Consider the following 14318-nt stretch of genomic DNA (forward strand, 5'->3'; position numbering starts at 1 on the left):
CCCGCTTGCCGCCCCCGCCTCCCCCCCCCCCCCCGTGGCTGCCAGTCGCCTGGTTCGTAGCTTCCGGCGGAAGTGCTGGGCCTTTCCGTTTCCGGGTGCGGGTCCCCAGGCGGAGCGGCAGGACGGAGCGGCGGCGGCGTTAGCGCTGGGGGCGGCTGCAGCGTGTAATGGCGGAGCTGGCGCAGGGACAGAGCGCAGCTCCCGTGGGGATTAAGCCCGAGGGCTTCGTCGACGCTCTGCACCGGGTCCGCCAGGTACCGCAGCCCGCGGCGCGAGGAGGCCTCGGGGCGCTGCTAGGCCGCGGGGGGGGAGGGGCCGGGCCGCGGCCCCAGCGCCGCCGGGCGCTGTCGCTTCCCCCCCGGGATCCAGAGCAGGACTCAGGAGCAAGGGCAGACCCTGCACTTCTACACACGCATGGATCCAGTCCTGTAGGAAGAGGTGGAAGGGCCCCTTGTTGGGCAAGTGCACGCCGGCGAAGCCCAGCAGCACCCCCCGTCGCAACTTGGGCCCAGCCCAGCAGCCCCCCCCTGTCACGTTGGGCCCGGCCCAGCGGCAGCCCCCCGTCTCACATTGGGCCCCGCCCAGTGGCAGCCCCCTGTCTCACATTGGGCCCCGCCCAGTGGCAGCCCCCTGTCTCACATTGGGCCCCGCCCAGTGGCAGCCCCCTGTCTCACATTGGGCCCCGCCCAGTGGCAGCCCCCTGTCTCACATTGGGCCCCGCCCAGTGGCAGCCCCCTGTCTCACATTGGGCCCCGCCCAGTGGCAGCCCCCTGTCTCACATTGGGCCCCGCCCAGTGGCAGCCCCCTGTCTCACATTGGGCCCCGCCCAGTGGCAGCCCCCTGTCTCACATTGGGCCCCGCCCAGTGGCAGCCCCCTGTCTCACATTGGGCCCCGCCCAGTGGCAGCCCCCTGTCTCACATTGGGCCCCGCCCAGTGGCAGCCCCCTGTCTCACATTGGGCCCCGCCCAGTGGCAGCCCCCTGTCTCACATTGGGCCCCGCCCAGTGGCAGCCCCCTGTCTCACATTGGGCCCCGCCCAGTGGCAGCCCCCTGTCTCACATTGGGCCCCGCCCAGTGGCAGCCCCCTGTCTCACATTGGGCCCCGCCCAGTGGCAGCCCCCTGTCTCACATTGGGCCCCGCCCAGTGGCAGCCCCCTGTCTCACATTGGGCCCCGCCCAGTGGCAGCCCCCTGTCTCACATTGGGCCCCGCCCAGTGGCAGCCCCCTGTCTCACATTGGGCCCAGCCCAACAGCCCTTGCACACCCCTTGTGCGATTCTAACATTGGGCACTGCCTGGCTGAGCAGGGAGCTGCGGAAGTCTGGCGCCCTGGGTATCTTTGTGTGGGGGGGTTTGGAAACCTTTTGCGGCCTGGAGATTGCAGTTTGTGAAAAGTTCTTTCAAAGAGAAGGGGTCACGGCCTTGCCAGTTTGCTGCTTGCGCAGAATTTGTTGCTGTGTATTCGTCGCCTTTCTGGTTCCAGGTTTCTCATTGATTTTAAACGCAGCTGGTGCAAAGCTGGAATAAAATGGTGGTTCCTGTTTGCATCCCAACAGGATGTGATGTGCAACTCACGGGAGCAAGTCTTGGTTGAAGACTTTCTAGCCTTTCTGTCGCTTGCCAGCGTAATTGTGGTGGTGGGGAACACAATCTCCTCTGTCATCCTAGTGAAACGGAGTGGCTTTCCATTGCTTCTGGCTCAGTCATAAGCCAACCTGGGTAGCAAGTTTTTATTTTGTTTTTCAGGAAATTATACAAAGTCACTGGCTGGTGTGCATGAAGACATGATCCAGTTCTTTCAGAAAGGCAAAAATGTATCATCTGTTATTTACTGCTTGTTGCTTGATGATCCAAAGCCTTCTGTCTTATTCATACATTGCAGGAGGCAGTTCCCTTCTCAACAGTGTCATAGACAAGACTGCAAATTACATTTTTCAGTGGCTGTCAAAGCTTCATGGCCTTGATTACCTGCTTCCATTTAATAATCTCTAGATAATAGGAAAACATTTGATGCCATTGTACTAGAAAATATTGCAGTCACGTTTATGACTTCGTTCGGACCACTGCTATTAAAAGCTTCTAGTTGCAAAAATCGCATTTTGAACACCTCCCTCAGAGTAGTTTCTGCCAGTGCTGGTGGACTTTGTAACTTGGACAACCTGCTCAGGTATAAGAAAAACTTCCATTATTTGCTGACCAATTGCACTTTGTTGAAGGGGTATTGGAAATGCTGTACAGCAGTGGGAACACACTGATGTGTTCTGAAATGTGCTCTTTACTGGATCACAAATGAGTTCAAAGGAAAGGCAGAACAGCCATGACAGTATCAGACTATTATAGTGCCAGTTGAAAGATGACTGTTAATCTCCTCTGTGGCTGAATTGTTTTATTTATGGGACACACTAGTATTGTTCTGTAAACAAAGAAACAAGGTGTTAAATTTACTGTTAGTAGGCCCCTCTCATTGAATTCTCTTTATTTTTTCTTTATGTTTCCTATAATGAAATAATTGTTTTTTCCATTAGCCCAGAATATGCTGCTAAGTTAGCCTGAAGTGGAAGGCACTAATGTCAAATCAGGTGTCATAAAGTTAGTAACCTTTGAATATCTTTTTCACTGGAAAAGAGGCATCTCTTTGATAAATGTGGGCTGTCACGAGTTTTAGTAGTTCAGTGCTCTGCCTTATTGTAGAATTACTTGACGGTACCTAGCTTAGCAACTTTACATTTGGAGGGGTGGGGGAGCTCTAAGGGGGCTGGTTCTGGACCAAACACATGAGCTTGATCTAAAGATATACTTAGGTAATTGAATATACTTGGGTAATTGAATAAAGCAGTCTGAGTCCTATTCAGGTATGATGTCATTGTCACTGATGACCTCTCCATGTCTGATGAGATGCTCTTAATTCTTGATGTTCAAATGTGCTTCTCAAATCCAACCATTGCAGTTAACGCTTCTGGTAATCAGTAAAGGCCATGAATTAAGTAGTCTGTAGAAACAAACATCACCCCTCCTGTTTCTTGAATTGGTGACCAGGGTTATGGATGAAGCTGGGAGTGTGCACTTGTTTTTTTGTTTTTTCCTTTGGGTCTGTGCTTCCTTTAAGGAAAAAAAAAAAGATGTAAGCCTAGAACTGTTACACGTGAGTTTTGACTTCTTGGTTAATGGTTCAAACATCCCTGTTTTGTAGTTGTGCAAGCTAGTTCGGAGCTTTACCTACTTTTAGGATTACTAATATCAATTTAGAGGGAGTTTATTCCTCCTCTTGTGAGCATTTTAAACCTCAGTTACACCATGCAGTGTTTTGAGCACTTAAATTATTCAGGGCAGTACACTTAACTGGATGACCAGGCACAGAAACTCCATGCTTGAAGACATTGTGAAGAGAGTTGACAACCACAGCAAGCAGTTAGTAGGATGCTTCAAAGAAATGACTCATTTTTGCTTTTTTTGATATTTGTACTGGGTTGACTAATTAACAGTGCTTTAAATTTCTGACACAAACCCACTAAGCCAAAAAACATTTCTCAAAGGGATGCAGCAGCTTTGAGAGAGACATTCCCACTCTATTTCAGATGAGTGGATCAGCTGACATATATGCTGTAGCTGGCCTGTGACATAAAGCTGCTGTTGCCTAGCATTGTGGTGTGTACAGGGGTATGAGGATGTGTACATTCTTCCTATAAATAATGTAACTTGTACTTACAACTTGTTTTGTTTTGGCAAAATTGGATTCCTGCTAGACTGGTCTTAAGAACCTTTTGCCAGTGGTATCTTGAGTCCTACTGAGTGATCTCTTTGCCACCCCTCCTTGGCAGTCTTACCTTGTAAGGCATCATACCCACTGTACAGTGTTGCTCTCTGCTCCACACATGAGTTGCTTACTGTAAAACGATTTGCCCTATGAGATTTCATCATCAGTCTGAAAAACTTCCTAGACCCTAGTCAGAGACATAAGCTCATTGTATAGGAGAAGAGATGAAAGGCAAAAGTAAAGGATCTTTTAGAGATGTCTAGGGTCAGTGGCAGGTGCAGCCAGTGCTGTCAACTTTGCTGCTGAGAAGGAGAGGATGCTGGGAAGTTTATCATGGTGTCGTTGTGGAGCATGCTTAGAAGGTTCACTTTCAGTATTCAGTTCTGACTTACAGATGTTTTTAAGAACAAATTTAAGGGAAGGCTTTTCTAGTCTGCATCTTCTCCTTAATTTCCTTTGGATTCTCTTTGAGTCAATTGAATTAACTGTTGATCTTTTCTATTGCATCTAGTTTTCCTAAATAATTAATACAATGTGAGAAGTGGATGATTCTGCATGTTGTCTTTTCCCTCTCCACTGGGTTCTGGACAGTGTCTGAAAAAAGGATGGAGATCATGCTAACTTTCAGTGTTCTACCTCAAACACATGGACAGCGGCAGAGACACTAGCTGTTTGGAGATTCAGGGTGACTGTGCTTCTCTGGTTTACAATCTGTTAGCACCTGTAGGGTTTTCTTCCTTGTATAGTTACCTTCTAGCCAAGAATAGATTCTATGGAAATTGGTCTAGGCCCTACTGTTCTTGTTTTGGAAAACTTTCCATTTCTAAACCCATTGAAAGGCTTGAACTACACTGTGAAAAAAGAAAGGTGTGCCCTAAGGATTCATGGACAGCATTCTGAAATGAATCAGATCCTTTGCCAGATTAACTGCTAGCAAAATGACCATAAAAATAAAGATTGCTTTTAATCTTCATTGTAAACAGTAAAGCACATCTAGCTGACAAGCATTGATCAAATTTCTATGCCATGAGCTGTTAAATAGCAATTCAGAACCTTTTCCTCTTTTTTCCCTCCTCACCCGCCAAAAGGGACGTTCTACCAAGATAACTTTTACTTCAGTGATACTTCTACAACACATTTTAGGGCTACATAAATTAAAAGTGATATTGGGGGGGGGGGGTGTTTTTTTTTCTCCAGGGGAATGAAGAATAACGTCCAGCGGGTTAAAGCACTAGCCAGCAGTACATTACTCAAGGTCATTTCAGTCAGATAAGAGCTAGGACTGCTTACTTTTGTTAATATGTCCTAGCTTTAGCCTTCCTTACTTATCTTCCTGCAGAACCTGTAGTAATAAGTGGGGCTACTTTTGATATTTCAGCCTCCAAAATTAAAACATAATGTAACCCCCAGTGTCTATTTTAACAGTTTATATTAACTTTGACTGCCGTTTTCTGGGTTTTTTCCCTGTTGTAAGGAATTGTTTGCTGGTCACCGAGGCTGTCAAGAGAAGGCTGTGCTTTACAGTTTTCATAAGCGCTGACCCATTTGAAACTGCACCTTGTGAAATGTCCTCTTTGAATTGTATTCTAGGGCTTGTTTTCAGTAGAAGTTGAGTGCAGTAAGCTCAGCTTTGAATTCACTGTCTCTTGGTTACTCCACACTAATTCTGCATGTACATACTAATTGGGCTTGTACTCTGTAAAATCATGCTGGCCTTACTGTTCTCTAAGTCCCTTGCTGCCAAGCTACCCCCTCCCCTTCCACCCTCACACTCTTATTAAGGTGCATGGGAAATGACCCGGGGTAGCCCCAGGTGGAGTTGATTTGGAAATAACTTTAAAAAAGAAAATTTGTGAACTGCGGCAATTGAAAACAATCATATTCCTGTTAATGTGGGAGACCAGTTTGCAATGCCAGTGTTAAATCCAGTAGTCAAGAACATGTTGCAGTATGTTGTGGCTGACAATTTAGTGCAGGTCGGTGAGTTGTGAATTACCTTAGAAGAGCTACTAGTAGATGTTACAAACAGGTGTTTAATTTTGTTTCATTATTAGGTGGTCAGGAAACATTTTGCTATCTTTGCAATGTGGGTCAGTTTAATGAAGCTACAGTGCTGCTAGAGAGATCAGGTGGAAGGAGGGCCAGAAATACAGCACGGTGTGGAGTACAACCAAACATACAAGAAGGCACCTGGAACCCTTTGTGGGTAGTGGCGTGTGGACATGTGGTGACAACATATTAATGTGACCCCATAATTATATTTACATGAAGCTTATGGTTTTGGGTCACACAAATAAGAGTGATGTCCCAGGCCCTCTGTATAGCTGCAGCATTATGTAGAGCTACGTTATTTCATAATTATTACAGCATTCATCTCAGGCAGCTGAATGGATTCTGGGAGAATTGTAGCCCCTGGAGCAATCCTACCCCCAGTTGTGCACCCCAAGCCTGTCAGAATCCTACAGGTAAGAGAGAAAGTTGCATCTTGTCCTTCAGGACCTGGCATCTCTGATACCCTTAGCATTTTTAAGGGGGTCGGGTACAGTGGAGTTGAGTTGGGAAGAAAAGTAAAAGTTAAGGTCACTTTCACACATCAGAAATGAAAGAAACAAGGTTTCCTTCTTTTAAGGCAAATGAAAAGCAGTGTCCCCAAAGTGTTATGGAATCAATGTAGATAGTTTCTTTACTTACCTGTGGCCCTGAATTTTGAATGCTGGTTTTTACCTCCGCAGCAGCTGTAGGTGAATGTGCCAGTGGGTGTTGGAAAACCTGCATTTTAGAAACACCTTCAGTTGTATTTCTTGTTCTTTCATTATGAAGAACAGCTGTATAACAAAGTCTTTTAAACTTGTTTTTGTTGCTTATTCTGTGCCAATTTACTAATTTGGATTAGTTCTTATAGATTCAGAACATTATTAATGTTCTGAATCATTATTAATGTTCTGAATCTGTAAGAATAGGTTCCTGTGGAACTGTTTGCTGGAGGGTTTAGTTCAGAGGGAGAAGGAAATTCAGACTCTTAATACAGATCCCATTCAAGGATTTTTTTTCTGTGAAAAAGGAATAGAATTGAACAGAATAAGACCTGCTTCTAAAGCCTTCCACAGCTTTGCATGAGGCTTAATTTCTTTATGCTGCTTTTTCCTTACTAACAAAAATATTTTAAACCCCAGGATTGTTGCTTATATTAAGTGCTATGCTGTGTCTATGTGCATTTGAATTAGTTACCTGGCCCCCTCCACTGTGGTGCTGGACATCTCATTTTTAACATGAAGGTTTTGTCAGTATCCAGAAGTCTGGAAGTGCTGTTATTCCCCTTTTAGAGGTTGGAAATTGATTCAAAGATATACTTAACCATAGTCATTGGGGTGCCTGTGCAAAGCAAGAAATTTAAGCCTAAGTCTCAAGCTAGCTCTCTGACCACTAGGTAAACCATTTCCCAGGCACTGTTTATCACATCCTATGGCATGGAAGTTGAATTCATGTTTATGATTTGGCTGTGCAAACAAAGCTGGGCAAATGTGAGCTTATGCAAATAGAAATATCAGAAGTAAGTAGAAAATGTTAAGTTGCAAAGTAAATTGCTGCTTTTTCAATTTAGCTGTATTGTAAAAGCTCCTTCTTTAAGTATTAGCTGTAAGGTGAAACAATAACGGGAGCTGATGCTCCACTGGAAAGTTAAGGCAAGTGACCCTGGCTTCTGTGGCTGAAATGTTAGGTGTGTTCATCTTTAGTTTTAATTAAAAAAATATAATCTTCTTCAATAGATTGCTGCTAAAATTGGAGATATTCCTCACTTGAATAATTCCACGCCACTGGTGGACCCCTCAGTGTACGGTTATGGAGTACAGAAACGGCCCTTGGATGATGGAGGTAAGCTGGCTTTTCTTTTCTTTTTTTTCCCTTTTTTTTTTTTTGACACTAGCTATTCAGTAAAGAGCCTTATGATGTAACTTTCTGAAACACTTGTGAACATGAAAGTGCAAGGTCAGTGGGTTTAGAGATGATGCACAATAATTCATGGGCTGTTTTATTCTTGCTCAGATAGCGCAGCTCTCGCATTGTCAAATATGTTAATAAAGTGATGAAATTCTCTAAGGAATGTTGTCAGTTCAGCTAAGTTGGAGACATTCAGATATGATTTTAAGCATAGGTTTTATGGTAGCTTGTAGAGAACTTGACCACAGATTTTATCACCTCATTATACTTGATATTGTACACACACACTAAAAAGACAGCTCCTACCTGAAGGATTTTGCAGTCTAAGAAAATGAGAGGTAGGTTCTGCAGACAGGGGGGCATGTGATCACAGTGAAACTATCATAAGTATAACGAGCCATAGTCGCAACAGGTTAATTGGCTAGCTGTTGTCAAGGGTTTTATATGTTTTGCCGCACTAAGTGTCTTTTAAGAAGAAAAGAAACTGATGAAAGCTGGTAGGCATTAAGAAGTGTTCTTTATCGGACAGGCTAGTCCATAAATATACTTTAAAAGCTTTCTTAGATCTTCTTTTGAAGGATCTGGGACTGACCACAGCCTGAGTCAAAATACAAGATTTAAGAGGATCACGTGTCTAATTAGTATATTATTGATGTTCTATTATTTACGTCCTTGTGAAATCTTAATTTTTTCTGCCTTTGACTTTCATTGTTAGTTAAATCTTGCCATTAGTGGCACTGCAGAAATCAGAATGGATGTCTGTTTTTTTTTTTTTTTTTTTCCTTTTTTGCTTCTTCAACAGTTTTATGCTGTGTTAAGAATCTTAGTTACCCACTGCTAACAGGAGTCAAGAACTCACTTTCTTGTTGAATCATAAAAGCTTTGGTCTTCTTTTCCTCACCAGATCAAAATGCAGCTTTATGATGTAGTCTTTCCCCTGAGAAAGATACCTCCTGGAGGTGATTTCATCCCCCAGACAGGCTGAATGGGCTTGGACATTTTGGGAATAGGTTAGCATTTGATCACTGTTTTTTGACCCATGTCTGTCTTTATGGTTGGAGAAGTGCCCTGATTTGTGGCCAGGTTTGGAGCAGTGCTAAAAAGGCAAAGAAAGTCTGCTGAGGAAATCATCCCCCTAGTCCTCCTAACACCCCCCCCTCCCCCTCAGGTTAATTCTTGTAAAGTTGCCCAGGGCAATGGAGCTGGTGAGATGCTGAAGATACCTGACTGATAAGGTGCTTTTCCTTGGACGAATCAAGCTGCGGGTGAGGAAAACGTTCCTTTTTCCATAGTCCATGGCTTGTTGCCATTACAGGTTCACCGGTATATCGGTTACGTAACAGATCAGCACTGATAAAAGGAAAATTTACATTATTGGCAATCGGCTTTTTTTGGTCAGTGTAGCCGATAATGTCACTGATAAATGCTGCACATATGTGTGTAGCCGCAGCATGCACGCAGCCAGGAATGCAGCCAGCTTGGAGAGCAGCATCCAATCGGTAGGTCTGTGGGGGGGAGGGAAGGGGCGTGGGCAGATTGAGGGCCCCCCCCACAGTGAGGGAGGTAGTGGAGCAGGGGCAGGTGCTGGCACTACCCAGCCAGCAATGTGGATGTGACTCTGGGGCAGAGCCGTGGGCAGTTTATTCTGGGGGATGGGGGGGCAGGTGGTATGGGTGGCACACTGCCACTGTGTGCACTCCTGGAGGAGACATGGGGGCCATTTGCCCCCCTGTATTTGTGTGGGGCGAGGGTGGGCTGCCTACTTTGGGGCTAGGGGCTGTGCTGGCCTCTTCCTGGAGAAGAGGCTGTGCTGGGGCTGCACTCGGGGTGGGCGGGGGCATGGCAGTTGCTGGTGGTGCTGGAAGGGGTGGGCCCCGCCTGCCCCAAGCATAGCCCCAGCCCAGCCCCCACCACCTCCTCCAAGAAGAGGCTGGGGCAGCCTGCCCTCGGGCCACGCACTAATCTAGGAGGGCACATGCCACCATGCCTCCATTAGGGGTGCATGCAGTGGCAGGGAGCAGCCCACCCCTTGCAGCCCATGGATGACCCACCCATGACTCTGCCCTGCACCCCACCCTGTCCCAGGGTCGCATCCACCGCTCTGGCTGGGCAGCACCTGCCCCTCTCCCTCCCTCACCGTGGGGGCCTCTATCTGTCCCTCTCTGCCTCTTCGGCCCCACAGACTTCCCAGCCAGGCACTGCTTTCCAAGCTGCTGGGCTGCATTGCTGTAAATCGGCTATCAAATCAGTATCAGCCGATACGGCTGGTTAATGATAGAGGTACACCAGTACGTCGGTACCATATTGTATCGGCACCGATAAAAGGGGAATTGACATTATCGGCAATTGGCTTTTTTTTGGCTGATGTGGCTGATAATGTCACCGATAAATGCCGCATATATGTGCACAGCTGCAGCACAGCAAGCAGGTGGCTAGGAGTGCAGCCCGGCAGCGTGGCGAGCAGTTTCCAGCTGGTAAGTTCGTTGTGGGGGAAGGAAGGGGCATGGGGAGGGGAAGACCAAGGCCCCCACAGTGAGGGAAGGAGTGGGGCTGGGGCAGGGGCAGGTGCTGCACAGTTGGGACAGGGTAGGGTACAGGATAGAGCCATGAGTGGCTCGTCTGGGGGGACGTGGGGAGGAGGGGCGGCTCCTAATGCTTCACGCACCCCAGGAGGATGTGAGGGGCATATGCCTCCTAGATCTGTGTGTGGGGCGAGGGTGGGCTGCTGCTGCGGACTGGGGCCAGGGGCAGCGCTGGGCTGTTCCTGGCGGGGGGGGCTGGGCTGAGGCTGCACTCGGGGTGGGTGGCGGTGGCACTGGGAGGGGAGCTATGGGGGGGCTACAACCATCCCAAAATTTGCCATAGCCCCCCCCTCCCAGCTCTGCCGCTCTCTGCCCTGGCCCCAGCCTGCAGCATCAGCCTGCCCTCGCTCTGTGTCCAGATCTGGGGGACACGTGCCCCCCATGCCTTCCCAGAGTGCAGCACCTGCCCTACTCCCTCCCTCACCACAGGGGCCTCAATCTGCCCTGCCCCCCATGTCCGTTCTCTCCCTCCTTGCCCCTTCCCCCACAAGAGACTTACCAGCCAGATGCTGCTGTCCAAGCTGCCGGGCCGCGTATCAGCAATCAGATCAGTTTCGGCTGATATGGCTTGTTAAAAATCAGCCGTCGGTATCAGCCCAAAAACTTTCTTGTGCACCCCTAGTTGACCTCTCTGCTGTCAGAAGGGTGTGTCTCAACCTGTTCTGTTCTCCAGTATCAGCTGTGTTTATACAAGAAGAAAACCGTTCCTTGCTTCCTCTTCAGTTCGGTGTCATCTGTTCTCTTACAGTGTATATACTATTTGTCAGGTGGGAGCAGGGTCTTATAGGACCAGCTACACCTATCTTCTGCCTTGGACTAAGCCATGATTTGGAAATGTTTCTAGTCCCTTGCTGTGAGGAGCGAGTCCTGGTATAATTCTCCATATTCTGGTTTTCTTTCTGGCAGCTCATTGTCTTACTGATTTAATGAGTGAACAGTCCAAACTTGTCACTGTTTCATAATCCAAATGGGATTCTTCTTCACAGTGTTTCTAATTGCCTAGCTGGGTGAAATCTTTGATGTTTCTTTTTTGTTTTTTTGAATGAACCAGACTGATGAGTTATGTTTTGACACGGTTAAAAAAGGTTATAGAATACAATACTCACTTGTTCTTCCCAGTTGTGTCACACTTCATCTTGCTTCGAGGAACATGCCTAGTGTTGGACGTGAGTCTATAATGGTTGTGTTTCCAGAGGTTTCTTCAGTTTCCAAAATATGAGCACTATAGTTTGTAGTGATGAGTACACATGCAGTCCAAAGTTTTCCCCTGGGTGGGTGCTTTTGGGCATAGGGAGTATTTTATTAATGCAGTGAATTCCTTCACTTGCTAAAATGTCAAGGATGATTTTTGGAGTGGCTTATATAAGAACACGGTGTAGAATTTAACTTCCTTACTCCTACTATGGTTTTATATTTATAATAATGTTACATTCTGCATGTTTGCTTGCTTTCTACAATCCTTACAAAATTAGATCGTGGCATGGTTTTTTGCATCCAGTCCCACACTAGCAGACCAGTTACACTGAGGAGGGGAAAAGGAGGAGAGTGAATCTCTAATACTTTCTGCCCTGTGGTGCAGTTTGTGGACTGGAAATTCCTGCATGTTGCACAATTGCTTCGTGTGTCATTGAAGAATGCATGCAGCAGCAGAAATGAATTTCAGAGGTAGGATGTTTTAATAAAAGGTGTTGCACAAAAGTGCTGGAGGAAAAAATCGGAACTTGCCAAATAGAAAGTATCATGTAGTATTGAGCTCGCTATATCATGTTCAGATGAAATAGTTTTAAATTCACACTTCCCATATATCTAGGCCAGAAACAGATAGCCTCCTCAGTAATTGATGAGGTGGGAATGGTTTCCCAGCAACATGGGCATGTCTGCTTGAGCAGTGATATTCTCTACAGCCCTTTTAAATTCAGATATTTAGCTCTGTATGAAAGTCTGAAGTCTGTCTAGAATTCCAACAAAATATTGCTTGGTGCTTCATATTTTCTAAGCCCTGCATCTTGACACGTTGGGAGGATGGCTGTTCATTTCCCAGCATCAGGTGATGGTCTCACACTTAACTGAAGCAGGTTTCGGTTAGAGTCATGTGTACGGATATTTGGGGAAAAAGATGCTGGCCCCTTCCCGAAGTAGGAAGCAAATCCTTAGAACTTCCTTCCCTGCTTCTTAAGTTTCCTGGTCTTGATGGAGGTGAGCTCTGCAGAAGCACTCCGTCTGGGACAGAAATAAAACTAACTACTGATTAGGAATGGGGAAGCACTTTACCAGACTGTAATATATCTCAAAATAAAAAAAAACTGAAAGGTCACCTTAAAAAGGAAGAATTTTAATTACTAATAAATTTGACTCAGTTCTGAATTGGCAGGCTGCAGGAAGACATCACTGTAGACACCTTGGTGAAGTCCTCTGCTCTTTGTGCAGCAACAGTCAAAAGAGAAAACAGTGTGTTAGGATGTATAAAGGAGTAGATAGAGAGCAAATATTGAATATACTATATTGTATAGATTAGTTTTGGGATTCACCATGCATAATGGGCCTGAGGACTTCATTGCTATAAATTTATTATTCTAGCCAAGTGCTTATCAGAATTAATTGAAGTATTGGCCAGTTATGGGGCTAGTAAGAACAGCTGGGTTCAGCTAGTAATTTTTTTTTTTTTTTAAGTAAGGAAGGGATGTATACCTTGAGGGTATCAGCTGACTAATCATTGCACAGAAATTGTGTGTAGAAAACATGTTGCATAGCTGTCTAACAGAGCATCTTCTGTTAAAGCCTCTGAATTGGCTGCTGTCAGACTGGCTACTGTATCAGGGTGTTAAACACCCCAGGGGAATAGTGTCTGTGGTGATTGGTTTGTGTTCTTTAAATGCAAATCCGAAGCAGGACCTACAAAATCACATCTGAACCAGGTGTTTTGGCTTTATGTGAACTCTTAATACACAAATGCACTCTAAATCATCCTAAAAAGGAAACTTTCTATCCAAAGACCTTGTACTTTCAAGTTAAGCTCATCCCAAAGTTTTACTTGCAAATTATAACTTCAGCATTAGTTAGTGCCACAGCCCATATTAACTCTGACAAATGCAAATGCAGCTGCTCTCCTAAGGTTACTGGTTCCTTTCAGTTGCCTTGTAAATTCTTCATTCAGATGCTTTCCTGTAGCCGCATCGTTGAGTTTCAAAGCAGAACCATTTAGAAATGTGCACTCTACTGAATTTTCTAAGCATCTGTTTTCTTACTACCTGCAATGGATAGGTATGCAGATACTCATGCACTGGTTTAATTAGCTATTATATTTGAACTTAAAAAAAAAAAAACACCCAGTAGTTTCAGATGATGCACTTTGCCTAGAATTCTGGTTTTTAGAATAGCAAAACTCTGCTGTAAGACCAGTGAAAAAGAAGAGAAATACTTTTCTCAACACTGTTGGTTAATGAAAGTGATTTGTGTGCCAAGCACTGCGATATTCATGAAGTCATCACATTTTTAGAGTGAGAGGGAGGAGAGGAAATATTCTTTCACTTTTAGTAATCTTGAGTTTTACTTGTGATGGCATGAAATAGTTCTTAAAAAGAAGCATGAGTATTTGATGAGTTCCCCCATGCAAGGGGAAGCAGGGAAGACTGCTAGTATTACGTTCACAGCCTAGTATGTCCTCCGTTGGGTCTCTCAGTATCTTAGAAAGGAGCCTCTAATACTGTACAGGGGTTCTCTCTTTGTAGCATTTTTCCCATAACTTAATAAAGATGCTTCTAGGCTTCATGCTGTCACAGCCATAACTGCAAGGACCCTTTCCTTTGTGTTTACCATTACATGACATCTTCAGGGATCACTTCCATGAAAAGCAGTTTTAGGAAACTGTTTAATATTTTGTCAGTTAGAGGTGCACCGATGCATCGGTCCGATATTGGATTGGCACCAAAATAAAGAAAATTTATTGCATCGGAAATGCGGGACGGAGCTATGGTTCGTCTGTGGTGTGCAGGGCATCGGGGGCTGTTCCCACTGCTGCACGCATCCCAGGAGGGGGGGGTGGGG

At 45.7% G+C, this 14318-nt stretch overlaps 1 protein-coding gene across 16 annotated transcripts in view; it reads left to right on the forward strand.

Annotated features, from left to right (window-relative positions):
• The first annotated feature begins 77 nt into the window (after positions 1-77).
• Positions 78-14318, forward strand: part of FUBP3 (far upstream element binding protein 3) — a 48617-nt gene continuing 34376 nt past the window's right edge. For 12 of the 16 annotated variants that reach the window (XM_006024366.3, XM_025204942.1, XM_006024371.3 and 9 more), the window contains exons 1-2: positions 78-254; positions 7521-7626. In XM_006024366.3, the coding sequence (XP_006024428.1) occupies positions 168-254; positions 7521-7626 (193 nt within the window). In that variant the 5' untranslated portion in view covers positions 78-167. Of the gene's footprint in view, positions 255-6120; positions 6219-7520; positions 7627-14318 lie in introns of all 16 variants that reach the window. The other 4 variants (XM_006024368.3, XM_025204940.1, XM_025204947.1 and 1 more) reach the window with 3 other exon arrangements.

The sequence above is a fragment of the Alligator sinensis genome, unplaced genomic scaffold (genome assembly GCF_000455745.1).
Source record: "Alligator sinensis unplaced genomic scaffold, ASM45574v1 scaffold388_2, whole genome shotgun sequence".
Taxonomy (NCBI): domain Eukaryota; kingdom Metazoa; phylum Chordata; order Crocodylia; family Alligatoridae; genus Alligator; species Alligator sinensis.